The sequence below is a fragment of the Neolamprologus multifasciatus genome, chromosome 6, assembly GCF_963576455.1.
Source record: "Neolamprologus multifasciatus chromosome 6, fNeoMul1.2, whole genome shotgun sequence".
Classification (NCBI taxonomy): Eukaryota; Metazoa; Chordata; class Actinopteri; order Cichliformes; family Cichlidae; genus Neolamprologus; species Neolamprologus multifasciatus.
The window spans coordinates 10,818,969-10,839,448 of record NC_140444.1 but is presented as its reverse complement, the minus strand read 5'-3'; the positions used below and the strand labels follow the sequence as shown (position 1 = coordinate 10,839,448).

Below are 20,480 nucleotides of genomic sequence, written 5' to 3'. Positions count from 1 at the left end.
AGTAATGAACTGGCCTATTCCAGAAAACCACAAACACTTGTAATGGTTCCTTGGATTTGTTATCTTTTAACACAGATTTATTTGTGACTTCAGTAGAATTGCTTGCCCCTAACCCAACTTATCTCACCCTGGTTTCAGTTCCAGTGCACCACCATGGCACAAGATGACTATGATAATCTCAAACACCGCTTCTCTCAGCTCCCATTTTGTCTTTACCGGAACTCTCCAAACAATTCTTCATGGAGATGGATGCAACAGTCTGAAGGTTTAATGCACCCTTGGACTTTCTTTTCTCATCGTCTCTCATCCACAGAACAGAACAATGATGTTGGGTATTGACCAAGTCCATGCACAAAAATCTTATGAGCTTAAACTATCTAAAAATTGCATGGATTATAGTGAGACACTAAAGGTTAACGCAGATGTCACATTAAACTCACTACATGTCACATGTTTTTTACACCAAGATCATCTCTTCTTCTTCTGATCATCGTCAACCTTTGTGATCTCATCTTCAATTTTCTTCTGATCTCTTGTAGTCTATTGTCATGCAGCACTTTTCTTTGCAGTCTTCTTTCATTACTTTCTCTCTGGACCATTGGAAATGTATTTTGGCCCCTTGTTGTAAAACATAACAAAAGGTAGCTCATCTGTGTGTTTTTGGCTGGTTAAAAAGCTAGGTATTTCTCCTGATTTTGATTCCATTAAAAATTGACCTTTAAAAAAGAATGCAACTATGTGCACAGCCCTCCCTCTAGTGAGCATTAGAAAGCATTGCAACATATATAGTACCAGAGGTCTAGGTGTCATTTGAAAACTGAATTGGAGACAAAGCATGGGGGTGGAGATCCCCCATCCAGATTTATTTTTATTGTTCTACATTATTACATCTGTGTGTGTGTGTGTGTGTGTGTGTGTGTGTGTGTGTGTGTGTGTGTGTGTGTGTGTGTGTGTGTGTGTGTGTGTGTGAAAGAACAAGAGAGAGATTTTGTTAGCAACAGCTGCTGAATAACTTTCAGAGCACACTAATCTGAGAAGCTAAACCAGAAGAACTGAACAGAGAAGAGAGGCAATGAGTGTCTGTGTGAATGTTTTCGCTTGTTTCAGTGTTAACATTATGTTTCTCTTCCATGTAATTGTGTGACAAGCTGCCAGGCTGTCTCCATCCTTATCTCCACGACATGATCTTGCTTTAGCTGCTGTGAATTAACAGCTGATTAGACTGTTGACAAACACAGTCCCCCATGCATAAGGTGTAGACAGCCTTACATTTCCACCTCATGTCTGATAATAGTGGTTCTTAAGGTCCGAACCTATATAGCTCGTTGTAAATGTAAAATACAATAAAGGACTATTCTATTCTATTCTATTCTATTCTATTCTAAGGAGAGCAGAAATCATACATTACAAAAAATATATATGTAAGCTACAAAAGCATAAATGGGCTTTGCAGCCTGCATATTTTTTATTCCTATTCAGGGTTTAGGTGTTGAAGTGCTCAGCAAAACATCAGTGAAATAGAAAAAGATGATTAAAAATACATTCATATGTTGTGCTGCGAAGCTGAACAAAAAGGAGTATCAGCCCATTTTCCCCATGAGCTACTAACTCAAAGCTTCTCACTTCCAGTTTTAAATTAACCTTAAATTGGCTCTATGCTAATAAAACAACACCTCTCCTTTACTGAGTTACATTCAGTTCTTTTTTTCAATTTCAATTCAATTCAGTTTTATTCATACAGCACCAAATCAACACAACGGTCACATCAAGGCACTTTATATTGTAAGGTAGACCCTAAAATAATTCTTGCAATAATAATACATTTCCTGTAAAGCTTTTTGGGGGGAATGTAAAAATGTGAGAATAACAAAATGGATCCACATGGTAGAAATGGGGACTTGTGATTGTGAGCTGCCCTGAGTAGAATAACAAATGTGGAGGACAAGGCTGAGTAGAAAAACAGCCTCACGTTTCAGCAGTCCATGCACTTAAGCAAGCCGTTAACTTAAGTGTGTGTGTGCCCATTTGTGTGTCTATGTGTGTGTGTCAGAGAACAGAGAGAACAACAGGAACATATGTCAATGCTCCTCACGTGTAGGGACAGGAGCATGTGTTCAGATAAGTGTTTGTGATTGTGCATGTCTTTATGTGTGTAATGATGGCTATACAACAACAAAAAAGTATCACTCCACGTGCAGTAAAGTCACTGGGACCCAAGCAGGAGTGAAAATTGCCAGTTTCTTGCAATATGAAGTTCACAGCACGTGACTGCTTCACTGCAAAAATACAACCTGACATTAGAAGCAATCAATCAATGTTAATGAAAGATAATTTCTATATAATGCATTTATTTTCACAAAATGTTTATTTCACTGACTCACTGGTGTCACATGCTCTCAAAGATATTCTTGCAAAAGTAAAAGATAAGATTTTTATTATCAGTCTATCTTTGAAATGCCCATGTGGTTTAGCATATGCAGAGAAACTGAGATTTAAAATTTGTGAACATAAAAGTAATTTCATTTGAGCTGATCATGATGTTGGTTGTCTTTCAAGGCACATACATTTTACCAACTCCTAACAACAGACAAGAGTTTTTTCCCTATTATATATATGATGTAATTTTATGTAAACATTAGGCTTACGGTATTTTCTATCATATACCTTGTGCAGAAATACTAGTGATGTTTTGAATTGTGTGTTGAATAGTGTAATGTTGAGTTTGTGATCAATGTATTTTTTCACTGATAATTCACTTTTTTGATAACTTCTTGATGTTGATGTTGTCATTTCCTATAGTGTAGTATATTGTGAGTGAGTGAGAGAGAGAGAGAGAGAGAGAGAGTGTGTGTGTGTGTGTGTGTGTGTGTGTGTGTGTGTGTGTGTGTGTGTGTGTGTGTGTGTTGATAGATAACCATGGCCTAATCCAGGTGAATTAACATGTGGAGCTATTGGATTATCTTGTCCTGCAGTCATAATACATGATCTACAGTGACTACTTATCAGTTCAGCAGTAGAGGAGTGTAGGGGCAATGGTGGCAAAGAACATGTTTGTGTCAGAGAAACGTCATTAAAAAATATAATGAGAATGTCAAGTAGTAAAATGTTACCTCTGAAAAAAGTACAAAATAAATAAAATGAAAAGTGGACTGCAGGTTTAGACTACAACCTGCATCCACCCAGTCACACAGCGCTTTATCCTACGCTTTTTACCTGTCATCTTGCCCAAGGACACTTTGACACGTGGGTTGGAAAAGCGGGGGCTCCAACCATTCAGTGCAATACAACCAGCTTTATCTCCTGAGCCACAGCCTCACAACTGCAAAATAAAAGAACAAACAAAAATAAATAAAAACAAGAGTCAGGTCTTAAGCAAACAGTCATTTGTAAATATACATTTTTTTTGTTAATATAGGTGATGAAAAGGATACACTATTCTCTGGTTGTAGTTGTGAATGAATACCTTTCAGCAAGCAGTTAAAGAATTTAACTTGGAGCTTCGTAAGCTGTGAAAACGACGACATGCATGTCTCATAAACCTACATTTTCCTCACAGTAAAACATATTAAATGATTAAACTGAGACATTTTATTATTGCCTGAAAATATTAGCTCATTTTGGACATTTTAGACAAAAAAATTGGGAGGGTCAAGAAAAGGTTGGAGACTGAAGAGGCAGTTTTACAGAAGTAAAGATGAGTAGTGGTTCATCAATTTGTGTTTATAAATTGTGAAACAATTTCCTTAATGTAACATTGTGAAGACTTTTAATATCTTTCTTTCAGTATTTAATCATCTACAATACATGATGTCATCAAATTCTCAGATATAGATTCTCAGAATCTCCAGATTCTCAGAATCTGGAGAAATCTCTGTGCGCTAAGGACAAGACCATTAATCACTGTTGGATACCTGTGATCTTCACTCCCTCGGTTAAAAATGTAGTAAAAACAGGGATGATTCTGTCATGGTAATCGCTGCATGGTCTCAGCAGCACTTTCATCATCTGTGAAGACAGTTTGACGTGCCATCCACAAATACAGGGTAAAGCTTTAATTGTGAAAAGAAGAAGCAACATGTGAATCTGATTCAGAATGCCGCAGTCTCTCACGGCCAAAACTCATTTTAAATGGACTGAGGCAAAGTGGAAGATGAGGCAAATTGGTCATATGCATCAAAATTTGAAATCCATCTCTAAATTTATGGGGGGGGGGCATTAATGTCTGTAAGATTGGTCATTCATACATCTAGAATGAAAGGTGCTGAAAGGTATTTGCAGGTTTTAGAGCAACATATGCTCACATGTAGATGATTTTTTTTTTTCAGCACAAGCCGTTTATATGTTAGCAAGACCGCTGACCGCTAAACCACATACTGCCTCTGTTACAACAGTACGGGTTTGTATTAGAAGAGTCCGTGTTCTGAACTGGCCTACCTGCAGACCATAACATTCACCAGCTGGAAACATTTGATCTGTTTTCTATGCACTGTTGTGAATAAAATGTGGATGGGGGGGAACGCAATATGCTTGCATACATTGCAATAAAACTTTTTGTCACTTGATTATGCATTTCATTAACCCACTGAATCAACATTTTAGCCCATAATAACCTGATTCTCTTTATCTGTTCTATATGTGTTTCTCCCAGATGTGTCAAACCGTCTGTCTCTCTTTGGTTCAGACATTGTTCTGAGGCTTTCAGGCATCATGACTCACACACTCACAACACGAATTTTAGAATGGAGCCCAATTTTCTTTTTCTTTTTCTTTTTTTTTTTTTTTTTTTTTGAGAAAACCGCATACAGAACATTAGTGTGATTATCAAGATTAAAAGAAGTTTGAGAGTTCACATTTCAATCACTATTTTTACATGATGTTGTTGGAAGGGTGTTATTAATGCTTTTATCAATGGACATGAAAAGCAGTGTTTTACTTTGCTTGAGCGCACAGGAAAATAAACTCCTGCAACGTTAGGATCACCTGAATGTAAAACCTGAGTCATCTGTTAGCTGCAGCTCAATAAACTCAAAAGCAGTGCCCATGGAAACACATATTTCCGGCAAGTGAAAAGCGTTCTCCAAGTGCACACATAAAGCACCCAGAGATAAATCTTTGCAAGGTTGCTTTCTTATTGGCATCAAGCTAGCAAAATATGTCATGTATCGCTTCTTTAAAAAAACACCTCAGTAGCTTTGGAATCTGTGACTCAAAGCCTGTTGTTTGAAGGGAGACGTCTTCAGCTTCAAAATATAAAAAATGAAGAACAACCATGCAAGTGAAAGCTAAATAGTTGAGTTCATAGAAGCCCTTGAGTGGTAGGCTTATATTAGAAATAATTTATAGGGTATGATGTAGGATGAGGAAAGTGTATGCCAACTGGAAACCTTTAAGCTGGTTGTTTGGGATGTGTGGGATTCAGATTGTGGACTGCTGGCAATCACGAATCCAGTATTACACACAGAGAGACTCACAGGAAGCAAAAACAAGCGTGGGTGAGGAAAAAGAGTTGCCATCTAGATTTCTGAACATAGATTATGAAATAGTCATACAATAATCAAATAGTCAAGGTACTGACTCAGCCTCCTCCTACTTTGTCCATACTCAGAAAGAAAAAAAGAACACACTATAATATTAAAAATATTTTATTTCAAAAACATTTCAAGTACATGTAAACGCACAATAAGGCATTATTATTATTTTTAAATAAATATCGGTGCTTTATGAACTGTGTTATTCGCTCTGTGTTTCTTCTCATAGTTTGTGTGTCTCTCACTGAATATAACATTTCTCCAGTCCTTTGCCGGGCTTCCTTGTCGTATGTGGTCCAATAACCTGACGAAGGTCAGTGGTAAAACTCGGTCGCCGGGCCAGTGGGTACAGTGTGCCGCAGGGAACATCTCTATCAGAGACCTGCTTCCCCCTCCCCGCTACACGGCCGCTCCGCATTGCCTGATATGAGCGGAGAGAGACTTTGCGGTGTTGCGACGGGCCAGTTTCGGTCGGAAGCCCACCTCGCTTTGCCAAAGTCTCGAATACTTGTTCGAGATTAGTGCTCTCCTTTGCAGACGTTTCAAAATAGGCGCAGTCATCCCCGAGGGCTTGGAGAATCTCTGCCTTAGTTATTTCTCTCTCGGATTCCTGGAGATCCACCTTGTTGGCGCAGACCACCAGAGGAACCTGTGGCTGTGCGCAATGCTCTGGCACAGTGGATCTGATGAGCTTGGATTTAGCAGCCAGAATTTCCTTTCGCAGTGCGCACACCTCTTCGAAAGAGCTCCGATCATCTAAACTGAATACTAGAAGAAAAATGTCCCCTATAGAAGAAAAACAAAACACAAGTTTTTTTTTAGACAGAGTTTTACACATTGCGCATACAGTTTCACATCCAAAATCTTTATTCTTATTCAACAAACACATACAGACATTTTTTTTAATTGTTTATTTTTAGCAGAACAGAGACTATAACCGAGAAAATACGTACCAGTGAGGATAGACAGCCGCCGCTTGGCTGGGAAGTCCCGTTCCCGGGATGCATCCAGGATGTCAATTTGGTAGCTTTCCCCACGGATGCGAAACAGTTTCCTTAGGAAATCCTCGGAGGTGGGCTTGTACTCCTCCACAAATCCGTCTATCATGTATCTTCTTAGGATTGAGGTCTTTCCGACCCGTGGAGCACCAAGAACTACGATGCGCTTAGAGTTCTGTGGCTTGGTTAAGTAAAGAGGATCTTGTGGGTGCCCCTGACTAATCTGGCGATGCCGGGTTTGACCATGGAGAACCAGAGCTGCCAGCTGATCAAGTGGGGATCTCTTGCAAGGGTGGCTGTTGTTGGCAGCGGACATTTGCCTTACTGCTGCTCCTGAAAGCGTCTTTTTTTCCTGTTTCCATTGGGAGGTAGCGACTTTAAGTATGCCCAAGCCCGCTTTGATACCAGACGAATTCAAGTGCTGCGATGCGTTTTTGTAAGCCAGTAAAACTTTTGATGAACCAGCGCACTGCCCTTCCATATTACCACGAAACTGAGGGTTTTCTCTTGTAGAGCGTTTGATCTGGTGGGAAACTGTGACGGAGGTGGGTGATGTGCCGGTAGAGATGCTACCCATTTCCATCTTTTTAGGATGGTTCCGGACGCTGACTCCGCGCTGTTGCAGCTAGATAGAATCAACGATCTGCCGTTTTATGGAGCTGCTCAAGCGTGTGTTTGGTTGGGCGGCTGATGTCACTTGTCTTTATATAGATATCACAGCCCCGTGGTTTGATGACGTCATGCTGATTGACAGGAACGCTCGTTGTGTTCTCCAAGAGAACACCTTGTTTAGAAAGAAGAAGATGAAATAGGATGTGCAACCAAGCAGAGAAAACTCGACCTACTTAATGCATTAGTCTTTTCTACATGATATGGGAGACTACCAAAGAGAAAGAAAAGAAAAGAAAAGAAAAGAAAAGAAAAGAAAAGAAAAGAAAAGAAAAGAAAGTGCAGCAGCAATATGACAAGAGTTAATTAGCAGCTAATTTGTGTTGTTTGCTGCTAATAGAGCAGTGCAGTGATTTGATTTTAATTAATTAAATTTTTTAATTAAATCAATTAATATTTTAATTAATTAAAACACAAAATATAGTTAAATAAAATAAGGAATGGGGATACAATAAAAGGTGTAGAGGAAATTAAAAACAATACGTAGGTTAAACATTAAAAAAAAATCTGAATAGATCAGTAAATAATATAGTAAGATAAAGGGAAAAAAACTTTTATTCCCTCCACTAATATTAAATATAACTCTAATAGTTTGCTTTCTCGTGTCTGTGTGGTGACTCGTTGCGCAACGTAAGTTAGGGCGTCTGTTGCCATGGTTACTGTACACCAAACTGGAGCTTTAGCTTTGCTAATGCTACATTGCCTCTCTAGCGCTACTGTATAAAAGGGGAAATGAGCTGCGGTAAGTTACCGAAGAAAGAGTTAAGAACTTGAAGTTATTCGGGTGACCTCCAACCCCTCTGTATCAATATTCACCTCTGTCTGCTTCTTCCTCTTTTCTATTATGTCAAGCTAAATTTGTGTCGCTGTTTGACTTCTCCACCTGTCAGTGGTTTCACTGGTGATTGTGGATAGTTTATCATATGTATAGCTACATGTACCTTTCTGTACTGTGGCGGAGGAAATACGTAGACTTTTTACTTTTGTAAAAATAATACAGATAAACAAAGGCAAGGATAAACATAAACCATAGTATTTCTTTATTATGTCTTATATTTGTGTACTTGATTTTAATCGGATCTAGACTATTGAGAGCTCAAGATATGCATTTGAAATACAAAGGAGCAATATAAAGTCACGTAAAGCTTTAAATTAGAGAGATAAAAACACAAAATCTCAGTCAGAATATGTGTCAGCATCAGTAACTTTTGGTTTCCAAACATGTGTAAAAGCACTGCAGCAGATTCTTTCCTCAAAGGACAAGGCCATCTTTTGGTTCTCATCAAAAGCAGTTTGAAAACTGTATTGAACCTGTGATCAGAAGAATTGAAAAAAAGGAAGAAAACACTTACAAAAGCCAGAAACTAATTATTGTTGTGGCCATGGAAACTATAATAAGGAACTGTTGGATAAGGACAAATTAGCAGTATTGCATAACCATGTCAGTGTTCCAAGGCACTCTTTGTATCAGCATGTGTACATGTGAGCATTGGACTTTATGTACAGTGAAGTACAATCGGTTTTTACATTTTAAAGCCTTCAATTGTGGAATCACAATAAAACATGGCACATTTTAATTTGCCTGTTAAATTAGCCAGAAAACACAGTGTCATAACACCTCGTTTTTAATGTCCTCTTCTCAGGGACTAAGAAGCTGCAACGGGGCTCTTACCATGTATCCACAGAAGCTCAATAAAGTAAATTTACTTCATCAATATAGACAGTATTAACAGCTCATTAGCGAAACTTTTGTTTTAATCTAAATTCTCCTTGATGCCACTTAAATGTTTAACTTGCTATATTATGACTACAGCTTTGTATGCTGAAGATACCAAAGAGCCATCAGAAACAAGAGCTTATGGCACATGTAAGTAAAACATCAGCAAATGATGAAGTGAGAGCTAGGAAGCAAGAGAATTTGGATTCTGACTGCCAGCTTCTCGACTTCAGAGGTCAGTTGTTTTCTTTTGCTCTCATGGACAAATAGATTATTATGTTGGATATTAGATGAAACTAAATATATCCTGTTTGTGATATGCAACTTTTCTTTTTTTGTCCCTGTCCTTTCCACTCAGGATCAATGGGGGTTCGGTTTGATGAGCATGGGATGATTCTTCCACACACCATCCTGGGTAGCTTAGAGGATTACAGAAGTTATCTAGAGGCTAAAGGGGAGACAGAGGTATTTTTTAAATGTTCCAGTTTCTGTAGATGAACAAATACAACTGTAATTCTTTGACTTCACTGTGTTACTAACCTTTCCCATTGCCAACAAGTTGGTGAAGCGAATACCAAATTCCCTAGGAAATCCTCTATGTGAGGCCAAAGAAAGGAGTCCCTCAGATGCTGTAGAAACAGAAACTCTTTCAAGCCAAAGAAACATCCAGGGTAATGCCTTACAGAATTGGGACAAACATGTGAGACATCGGAGACAACAGCAGGACGTCTTATCAGGTGAGCTGATTAGAGACTACAACAGCCTGCACCGAAAAGAGATAAACTGTGCATCATTATTAGAGCCTTTACCCACAAATCTCTCATTAGAAGCAAATGCAAATTTCCTAAGTCTGCATTAATGTCTTGTCTCTCTTTCAATGGTGTCAAGATTTGCTCCATAGGCCAGTCGAAAAACTCCTGATGAATCAAGCCAACCATTATAGAGAAACTCAGGAGCAGAGGGAATTTCTAAACCGAGTCATGCCACTCATCCACTCAGGATATGTATGACACATATTTGCTTTTGCCGGTCTACTCTGTCTTTAGTCATCCATCAGATTGTTGGGTTTGTTTGTTTTTTTGTTTTGTTTTTTTTGGTAGTTCTCCAGTGACTAAAATCTCTAAAGCTGTTCTTTAACTTCTCTAGGGTTATCGTGTGGGCAGTGAGTTTTGGAGTCTCCCACAGCGTTATGGAGATGAAATGAGCGGTATTACAGCCACTCTGACTCAGACCGAGTGGGGCAGACAAAAACCTATCACACAGATGGGACAACCACAGAGGATATGCCAGGAATCAGGTAATCACAGACACCTATGCTATATTCCAATTTTTATCCCTAAGCCCCTGTTTTGATGCAGTTTTTCTCATTGTTTATTCGCATGAAATTACATTTTCCCAAGTCAAAAAAGGATTTATGAAAGGACAGTTTTCTTGTAATAATTACGATTGGGATAAGAGAAAGAAAGCCCTCACATCATAAAATGTTTGTTAAGTGGTCGCATACAAACAAACAAAACAAGCATGTAAATGCAGAATGATCGTTCAGTTGGGAGAGCAGGAAACTCCTACGCATGAGCAAATTCAGTCTGTAAAACTGAAATTCATTTTTTTGTTCCAGGAATCATTTGTGCTGAGACTCTACGGCCAGCTTCACGAACTTGGAGCCAGAGCACGTACCTGCAGCATCAGCGCCAGCTAATTAAGGAGGTTTTACAGGACATGGACATAAACAAACCAGTAATGAAAAATATCAATTAAATCTTTTAACCAATAAGACAAAACACTCCATAGGATAGGGTGGAAGAGGACTTCCCCAGCTATGGGGAAAAAGCTGTTCCTCGCTCATTTAGTGTATGTTCTGATGATCCTGTATCTTTTACCAGATGGGAGGAGGACAATCTGTGTCCAGGGTGCACTGAGTCTTTGATAATGTTGCTAACAGTGCAGCAGTGCTGTCTCTGCAGTGCAGCTGCTGTACCACACTGCGACACAGTAGTGCAGAGTGCTCTCTGTTGTGTACCTGTAGAAATTCACTAATATATGAGATGGGAGTTCTGCTTTTTAAGCTTTCTCGATAAGAAAAGCCTATGCTGAGCTTTCTTTGCTAGAAGGGAGGTGTTAATGGTCCCCGCCAAATCTTTTGTGATGTTGTGACCCAGGCATTTGATGTCACTGAACCTTTCTACCCCCTCACCATTTATATAGTGTGGGGAGAAGTCATTTTCCTGGTTCTCCTGAAGGCAGCAACTATCTCATTCACTTTAGGTGGATTTAGGACTAGTTACTCTACAAACACAACCTGACTGGTTGTTGAACTCTTTTCTCTATAAATATTTCCTCGAAATTCCAGTAGTCTTAATTAGATATACCACATTTCCACATTAAAATGTTTTATGACAAATCACTCTGTCATCATCTTATAGCTTTCTTTATTAAATCAAACAGTTCCTTTATGATAGTAGCATAGTGTATAGTATATGTAGTATATAGGATCTTGTGCAGCACCTTTAGTTGCCTCCAACATATTTTCCAGTATAATATTGTGCACCAATACCGATGTTGTAGAACCCACTCCTGAAAACTTCTGATTATATCTAAAATCTAAACCACAATCCAAGTCACAGTAAACACTGTGCAAGAAAAAGCTGAAAAGTTGGACTTGGACAGTAATATCACTATGCGCTGTGTAGGAAACTAATTTGATATGCATAGTACAGTTTATCATTGCATTTTGTTTTTTGTTTTTTTGTAAGAAAGCTTCATTATTGGACAACTCTATCCTCAGAAAAGCTGCTCACTCCCTCAGGACACTCTGTCTCAAGCTACAGGTGCTGCTAGCTCATCATAATCAGTCTCTATCTTCACAAACAGCTTGTGATCATCCAGCATCGGGCACACTGTCCTTGTTTTCTGAACAAGGAACAAACTGCAGTATGTGGACGAGGCTGACAAGCACATGTACTCATACATCCACTCAAATCCACATAAGCCTGCAGCTTTGAGGGCATAAGCACACCTACACGCAAAAACTGTCCACATATTGCAAATATACAGTGAAACATTTTATATAAGTACATATTCAGTGCACTCGTGTAATAAGATTAATTAAGCTGGGTGGCCCTTCCATAAACCCTAACAGTTGTTGACATATATGCAAACACAGAAAAGGTACGATTATGAAATCTGAAGCGTGTCGTGTCATAGGGTAGAACTATTGAGACCTGTGAACTAACAGAACCCAAGAAAAGGGACTGAACATGCCTTACCTCTCTCTCTGCATTATAATTATTTCATCAGTGCAGGCTGGAGGTTCTGGGGTAAACACCTAAATAAAAATGTGCTTCTCTTCACAGCCAGTTCCCATTTAATCTTATTAGCTTAAAGTAGCAGGTGCTGAATATTGGAAGGTTTATTCAAATGACATCTTTTTAATTATTTATTTATTTATTGGTGGTCTCAGCTGGTACATTCCCCCTATGTTTTATTGTCCTCCCCCATCTTTCGCACGCACACCAATTGTGCAACGATAAAATTAGAGAAAATGGTTGCACTGTGTTCTGTCAGGCTGGTGGCTAATGTGATGCTCAGGTGATTTAGGGTCTGGAGTACCTTGTGGCAAACAGAAACTGCTTGTTCTGAAAGCATGAAAAAAAATCGAGATGTGGGTAAGAGAGTGAAAGAAACGCCAAGCCTATGGAAAAAAATTAACCAGGAGGAAAACAATACATTAGCAATTTTTGTTTGTCCTCTGCCCTTTCTGTGTGGGTCAGAAAGTAGCAGACCAATAGCAAAATAATTATATATCCTTCAGTATGGTCAATGACAACGGACATTGTGCTCCACAAAATCTGATATTCTAAAGCTGAAGGGTTTGTCACCACCTGACTGTCACCTTTCTGCCTGACAGGACATAATTGGCCATATCTGTTGGAGTGAAACGAACTTAGGGTGTCAGTAACAAGAACCAGAACGTTAGTTATCGTACATAATTAACCCCTACCTTCCAAAGTACCACTCTGTTGTCTATCTGTCTATTACAGGACATCAGTGAACTGGTAGTGATTGGCTCTGGCAAACCATCCTACAGTCCTTTATTAGAGAATGAAGAAGAAGAGATGGAGAGCAAGCAGAACCTGTAAGAAATACCTGCTTTTTGCTGCTTGATGATTAATTAAATGTTTTCCATACTTAGAAAACAAAGGCCAGATTTTTCTACTGTTAATATCAAAATTAGGCAAAAATGCTATCCCTATGTGCAGAGCACTAAGAGTTCATTGTGTCTAAAATGTAATTGAGTCACTGTTAAATGAAGTGTTAAGCCTTGATGTAAATAATGGAACCACTTCATTATTAGAACCTTCATTAGAACCATGGTTGGTATCAGCCTGGGTATTGTTATTGTCACAGTGTTGCAGAAAAGCAATAATACAGTATTGTAACATGACTCATTTGTCCAGAGTGTGTTGAAGTTACATAACATGTATTAAAAACACACATTGTGTAATTGGCTTTTCAATACTGTATGTTGTCAGATTTGTTTTGCTGCAAAGCTACATTTCATGATTGAGAAGAAGAGTATGCGTGTGGCTTCTTAGGGAATGACCCCTATAGTTTACACGGGGAACGACTCAAGGACTGAGAGTATATCCTTTCATAAGCTGCCCACTAAAGGTCAGGGCTGTGTCGGTGAAGGTGCATCACATTATTTGAAGTTATTAAGAAACCCAACTCAGTTGGTGTCAGCCAGACTACATTTACACCGAACAGTTGTCAGTAATATGTAATTATGTTGTATATTGTTTTCAGTTTTTGGTTGTGATGCAATTTCCTGTTTGCTAGCTGGACAAAAAAAAAAGGTCATGTTGTTTAGATCCTTGGCTGTAAATACACAGCTCTCCACTCACTAGAACCTAGGACCAGGTGACATATCGTGCACAGATATGCACAAAAATGAAGTAAAGTGTTTATGAAATAAGAATCTGTTGTGAGAGTATGCATAGCTAATACATACATCAGCCTATGTATCCACACAGTTTTTAGTCAGTCTTCATAATGTGAAGTGAGGTGACTATTAAGGCAAGACAGAACTGAACATAAAACAGTGTTTCACAAAGGTTGTATTTTGTATCATCTCTATTTTATATTTACGAGTTCACAAATATTAAGAAGTAAATTGTATAATTTAAAAAAACTGCCCTCTAAATAATTTAGTATACTAAATTTTATGAGGTCTTTATGATTGATCAGTATTTTATAATTATGTAATTATTGCTGCATTAAATAGCTCCCCCATACCTCCTTTCATTATGTGAACAGAAGAGCTTTTTTTGCGTCTCGCTTCTGATCCAACCATTCTTTTCTTTTTTTAATCTCTGCCAGCGTCTTTTACAAAATTACAGTGTTTATAACATCTGCTACACTTCCTATTTTGTCAAAGTGTAATTCTTTTTTGCTCTGTCTAAAAATAATTTTACAGTATAGCCAAACAATGTAAGGAGGAAATATCTTCACCTTTTAATGGCTAATGGTGGGACTGAATATCAAGTGTATATGCACATAATGCTGGTCTGGAATTAAGTTGTCCTCAAACAAAATATTTTTTAGCAATAACTGACTTACATTAAATGTCTTAGTTATTCTGCTTTGTGATTGTCTCCTACAGTGATCCACTGGCACAGCATGAAGATGTTCACTTAGATGTGCCTACCTTGAGATTCTGTGGTCAGGTTGCTACCTGGACTGGAAACTCTCTCTCAAAGCAGGTACAGAATAAATTCCTTACCTTAGAGAGAGCGAGAGAGAGGAACAGGTGCCTATTCAGTTTTTTCTGAAAAGTCTGTACATTATATTGATAAATTCAACAGAACAAGCCACTTTTCTTGCTTCTCCAAATACTGATAGGATGGAAACAGTTTATGTAGAGTACTTGCATTAAGGGTCTTGTAGTCCTCCCTATACAGTTAGACTTTAATGAGAAAAACAGCAGTTTTGTTGACAATTGTCCCTTAATAACCACTTTTTTATATGGGTTGTTACATGAGTTTTGACTTTTAAAAACCATGTTTAATTAATAATGCAGTTTGTATGATAATGCATGGGCTGCAGCCGACTTTGGCACAAATCTGATTGTATCTTCAGCACACAAATAACACATGCACAGGTATATAAAAACACGCAATGTAATGACATATTCTGTTTGATACCTTTGACATTTAACACTTAATTGCTTTTCTTTCTCCAATGCTCACTTATCAGGGAGAAGTAGGAATTAGTGCTACAATATTCTTTGAAGCCCTGACTGGAGAAATAGTCACATCCCACCTGGACCTACATAATGAGGGCAGCACTGTCATCTTCTACAGCTGGCAGCAGCTTCCCAAGCCATACAATTTTCCTAATCTGGGTTTGCAAACACAGAAAGTGCACTTCTACTTTAATGCCTCCTCTGGTAACCACACAAACATGATCCGAACACCTGCCGCCAACATTTGTACGTCATACACCGCTTGTCTATTGAACCATCACTCAACCGAGCTTTCTGTTTTCTCTGTTGCTTTCTGTTCCCTGTAGGTGTCATTCTTCCAGGTGAGACCCAGCGAGTGGAGTTTCTATTTAAGTCAGAGAAGCCAGTCATCAAAACAGAAATTTGGCAGCTCAGCACCCATCCTGTGCTGCTGCAAGGAGCCTCCATGCAAGTTGTCTTAAGGGGAATATCTCTGTACCAAGACAGAACTGCAGATGAGAGGCTTTTCATAGAGGTAGTTTTACTATTCAGCTGAGTCCACAAAAGTGAGATAAAAACACAAGTAAAGAGATAGCACTGGTATTTCTCTTAACACAAATAATCTTTTCTCTTTTTTCTGTGTTTGTTTGTGGACAAACAGACAAAACTGGAAAAGGTAGTTCAGGAAAAGATCTGCCGGTCGATTGTCTATGAGGTGCTCTACCAGGTCCACAGTCCAGAAAGACCAAGCTCACCTGCAGAGCTCTACATCACTACAGAGCAACTGTTTCTGAGCAGAAACCCAAAGGTGGAACATAAGCACAGAAAGAAGCTATATTTTTAGTGTATCTCAGTTAAACTTTTTTTAATTATAATTTTTTTTGGTTCAAATCAATATTAGGACCTCAGCATAGGCCATAGAGAGTAGATGACTTTGACATTTTTAACTCTTTCCTTTTTTTGATACATAGTGTGAAAAACATTGCTCATTGTGCAGCAGGGTGGCCCAGTTTCATGTAGCACTAATGCATGACACATTTTTCTTTTAGAGTGTTTTTGTTCGTATTGTTCAGTCTCAATCTTAGTCACGCCACCTGATTCAGTGTGAGCTGACCCGCTAATGTGTTCTTCTATTTGAAAATTCACTGTGTGTGCAACAGTATGATTAGCTTGTTATGACTTCCCCTCCTCATCCTATATTCTGTCTTTGTCCCTATTCATTCAGCACCAAGTAATTGCATTATTTATGGCAGGTCATTAACTAATAATATATCATAACCACTAATATATAGAACCATCCACTGTTGCCTCTGTACTATGCAATATGGTTTGTCTTCCCCGAGCACTACAATAGAAACCAAGCTTTAACTGGGCTAATTAGGAGGCTGATTAGACTTTCCAGTAAATATAGAGCATGATGGCCTCCTAAAATAATTCTCAATGGACATGGGACATTATGTTTAATAACAGACACTAAGCTGTAAGCAGTCATTTGGATAAAAATGTTTACTTTTAAAGATTATTCTAATTTGAAATATTAGAAGACTTTTCTCATTAAGTCATGTCAGTTATTACCAGATGGTGATTGTTCTTCTTAGGGCCTTTCACATGGCCATGTTTTATATTGATCTCTTTCCTTTGCCATAAGAATAAATAAAAATGATGACAGCCATCATTTTTAAGGGTGACTGTTGATGGTGATAACCTTCAGGTTTTGTGGCAGTAATTTCTTTTGTGTGCACAGGCGCATACACCTCACATAAACTGCTTCAGACTGGTGAACACGTTCTGTGGTTTTAGTTGCAGTACCGGGATGTGCCAGTGGAGGGCCTGAAGGCACTGTGGCAAAAACTGGATCAAGGAAGCACCTGGGACTACTCTGTTGATACTCTCCGACAGGTATACACATTATCTAGTAGTGACATGAAACCTGACACTACAACGAAAAGCAGTAAATTTAGTCTTTTTATAATATATATAGGTGCGATTTCATATGGTGTTGATGATAAAAGACATCATATTAGTGTGTTTGTTTTTCTTACCACATATTTAAGGCTGTGTTGTCTCTACCTGATGAAGAGTCATCCCAGGACTCCCTCACAAGAGAAGAAGGCCTGGCCCAACTCAACTCTCTGTATTTGCAGCTTTCTGAACCTTCTGGACTGAATCATCCCCTAACAGCTGGCTCCTTAGGGTGAATTCATTAACTTCTGAGTAGTAATGTAGGACTAGTTTCTTAATGTGTTTCTCTGTTGTACACATACCAATGTTCTATACTCTGCCTCTGTGCAACAACCCTTCAGCTTATGTTGGTGTGTGGTGCCCCCTGCAGGCGGCAGCTGTGGAGAAAACTGCTGGACAGAATGACTGCTGAGGCCATGTGGCTGCAGAACCTGCTGGGCCTTCCAGAGAAAGAAGCATGGACTGATAAAGAGGATAAACTTATAATCACTGATGCTGGGGAAATACAAGTACTTTGGCAGGACCACAGACATGTATATGTATATATTTATTTTTGTTTTGCATACTAGTGTGCCATTAAGCATAGATTTCACTAACTTTTATATCAAGAGTGATATAAAGGTCAGTGAAGCTGCTATTGAGGAAACTAAAGGAAATTTTAAAAAAAAGACAAGATGCCAACAACTAACAAAAAAGTAGAGGTGAGAAAAAATTGTATTTCAGCAGGAGAATGCAAAAGTGAGAGGTATCGTGCAGGAGTGCGTGTGTGTGTGTGTGCGTGTGTGTGGCTGAACCTTTATTCAAAGGTTTTTGTTTGTGATCATGAATAAAGTGTCATTTTGTAGGATATGACACATTACTTGAGCTGATACACACATGAGTCACCTTCACCACTTCAGGCAAGCTGTCAGCTCTTCATTCATTCATCAGTCATTCAACAGATGCCTGTTTTGTTGTTACTACTGACTGCTTGTTGTCAGTAATACAGACACCTGCAGTTTTCTGTTCTATAGGGTAATTTCCTAAAAAATACTTTTTATATGTGTCATAGTATGTGTATTTGGTTTACAGTGCTTTATTTTAAGTAAGGAAAACATTTTAACCATTTCTATAGTTGCCTGCTGGAAGCATCTTTATGGTACATTCATTTTGTCTCCATCCACATTCTGTCTTACCACTAAAAAACTAGTAATACAGAATGTGAAATGGCTCTATTTAGTGTTTTGCTTCCTAGAGAGATTATTATAATGGATAAGCAAAACATGGTACTGGCCATTCGTGCTTTGGCAAATTGGTTAATATATTCAGCAAAAATTTTATTCAGTACTAATTCTAATGCATTTGATAGTTTTTTTTTTTTGTTGTTGTTGTTTTTGCATCTATCCACAATGCATCCTACCTCATTATAACCAGTCCTATTCACAAATTATGAGCTTGAGTAATAAAGTATTAGATTAGAAGCACGGCTTTGTCTGTGTGACTACATATTTTGCTGAGTGATTTTCTGCTCTGTATGACGGTTGAGTCATAGGTAAGGTGCAGCGTATTACTCGCAGGGTACCATGGTAACAGAACACTGTGTGAAAATGTGCACCTGCTCACCAACTGTGTGCCCAGGGTGTGAGTCCAAGCCATCTGTGGCAGCTATACATTAACTCAAAAAGGACAGGGCATCCAGTGTACAACATGACATGAAATAGGTGGTCGTTCTGAACTGGACAAGCCGTTTCAACTCATTGCATGGCCTCATTTCCACAGGTCTGCAAAACAGAACGCAGTGACTCTCGAGCCGTTTAAATCCTCTGTTAAAAGTACTTCAAAGACAACATGTCAGATTCTGAAATTCAGCAATTTGACTTAAACATATATATATGAAAATGTAGTCTTTTATTATGTCACTTTTTAATATATATGTACAATTCATAAAAGTAGGACGTGGCCGTTTTTACTGCAGCATTCAGAAACAAAATAGATAAGTCACTGTGTTTGTCAAGTGTTTTCCCATTGGTGCTTCTTGTTTCATCCAGACTCTTCTACTGTCTGGTTTTGCCTTGCAGCACTTTCCCTGACAAAGACGCCTGTATAAAATATGCATTTTCGGTTCAGCATAAGTGGAGCCTGCATGAACATCCCAATATATAGTGGATTGTATTTTTTAATTGTGTGCCACATGTATGTTTGTGGATGTAGAAACGGGATGAAGAGTATTCACTGGCAATAGTTTGATGTCCCCAAACCCATGCAGAGATTTTCACAATAGAATTGTATTTGCTTTTAACACAGTGCTTCCTTGAAGAACATGCCCATGCAGTGCTGGTTTTAAGCCTTGTGCCTTGCGTGTAAAGAATTATTTTGATAGCTGCCTAGATATATTATGATGCTTAGATAGGAAAATTCCTCGTAAGTTTATGTCCAGAAACATTACAGAAACAATTTTTAAATTCTTAAATTATTTGCTAACAATATTATTTCTCTGTAAGCAATACTGATATCTTTCGCTTATTAATTTTAATTCTATCTTTCCGCAGGACAAGAAGGGGGAAAGAGAAAAGGAAACAGGAAAAGGGCATCAGGGAAAAACAACAAAGATAAAGGGAACTTTGGAAAACCAAGAAAATGAGTCAGAGAGCATCCTTCAACCGCCTCCTAAACAAACAAATGTAGTGAAGATGATGCCTGTTTACACGAGGCTTCTGCACAGCAAGGCATGTAATTTAGTTGACTTCAAATACTCCACACTGATGTTTAAATTCAGTACTTGACAAGAGTTTCCATAGTTTGAGAAAATTACCATGATAACATCATCATATATCTGGAACACTTTGGGAGTTTTAGACGGCATTACAAACTGCCTGTGTTTCTTAATAGTGGGGATTTCGATAGGTAGAGTCTGCTGAAAAGACTAAACTGTTGTGTGATTAAAAATTGTGTGAGTCTGCATTTTTAAGCACTCTTGAGTCATACCCAGGAAATGTAGTTAGAATTTATGCTATTGCTTTAATCTGTTTGGTCTTCCTCATACCAAATATGTGTCTCTACCTATCTGACAGGTTTATGCTCTGATGGAGGATCTAGTGGACAACCTGTGTGACCTGGTGGATGAGCTTAATATGGAAGATGTGAAAGACACACATTATTAATAAGAAGTGAGAGGGGACTCACAGCATTCTGGAGAATATTTGCAAACATATATAAAAAACCTGTTATAGAGGATGTATGCTATATTTTGTTGTGGAATTAATACACTTTATTCCTCTGACACAGTGAATTTGAAGTATTTTTATGTATGTATTGTATGTATTTACCTGCCTCATTCACTCTTTGTAACTCCCATCAGTGGATGATAGTAAGGTAACCGTACCACTGAGTATGCAAACGAGGCG

At 38.4% G+C, this 20,480-nt stretch overlaps 2 protein-coding genes across 7 annotated transcripts; one reads left to right on the top strand and one right to left on the bottom strand.

The window, feature by feature from the left end:
• Window positions 1-4,781: 4,781 nt before the first annotated feature.
• On the bottom strand, window positions 4,782-7,413 carry rasd2b (RASD family member 2b). The gene is made up of 2 exons (XM_085162715.1): window positions 6,482-7,413; window positions 4,782-6,314 (listed from the first exon to the last, which is right to left on the bottom strand). The coding sequence occupies exons 1-2, from the start codon at window positions 7,107-7,109 to the stop codon at window positions 5,770-5,772; spliced, it is 1,173 nt and encodes a 390-aa protein (XP_085018841.1). The 5' UTR covers window positions 7,110-7,413; the 3' UTR covers window positions 4,782-5,769.
• Window positions 7,414-7,817: 404 nt separating this feature from the next.
• Window positions 7,818-20,271, top strand: mycbpap (mycbp associated protein). 6 transcript variants are annotated; one of them, XM_085162712.1, is made up of 18 exons: window positions 7,818-7,937; window positions 8,839-8,892; window positions 9,009-9,147; window positions 9,271-9,377; window positions 9,472-9,649; window positions 9,801-9,916; window positions 10,059-10,209; window positions 10,531-10,649; window positions 12,953-13,047; window positions 14,575-14,674; window positions 15,168-15,360; window positions 15,483-15,670; window positions 15,797-15,943; window positions 16,936-17,034; window positions 17,280-17,329; window positions 17,468-17,636; window positions 19,626-19,802; window positions 20,148-20,271. In XM_085162712.1, exons 2-18 carry the CDS (start codon window positions 8,869-8,871, stop codon window positions 20,235-20,237), a joined length of 2,142 nt encoding a protein of 713 aa, XP_085018838.1. In that variant the 5' UTR covers window positions 7,818-7,937; window positions 8,839-8,868; the 3' UTR covers window positions 20,238-20,271. The 6 variants fall into 6 exon arrangements, with proteins under 6 accessions (XP_085018838.1, XP_085018835.1, XP_085018834.1 ...); XM_085162709.1 differs by having other exon boundaries at window positions 7,819-7,937; window positions 17,190-17,329; window positions 17,468-17,606; XM_085162708.1 differs by having other exon boundaries at window positions 7,819-7,937; window positions 17,190-17,329; window positions 17,468-17,630.
• The last annotated feature ends 209 nt before the right edge of the window (window positions 20,272-20,480 follow it).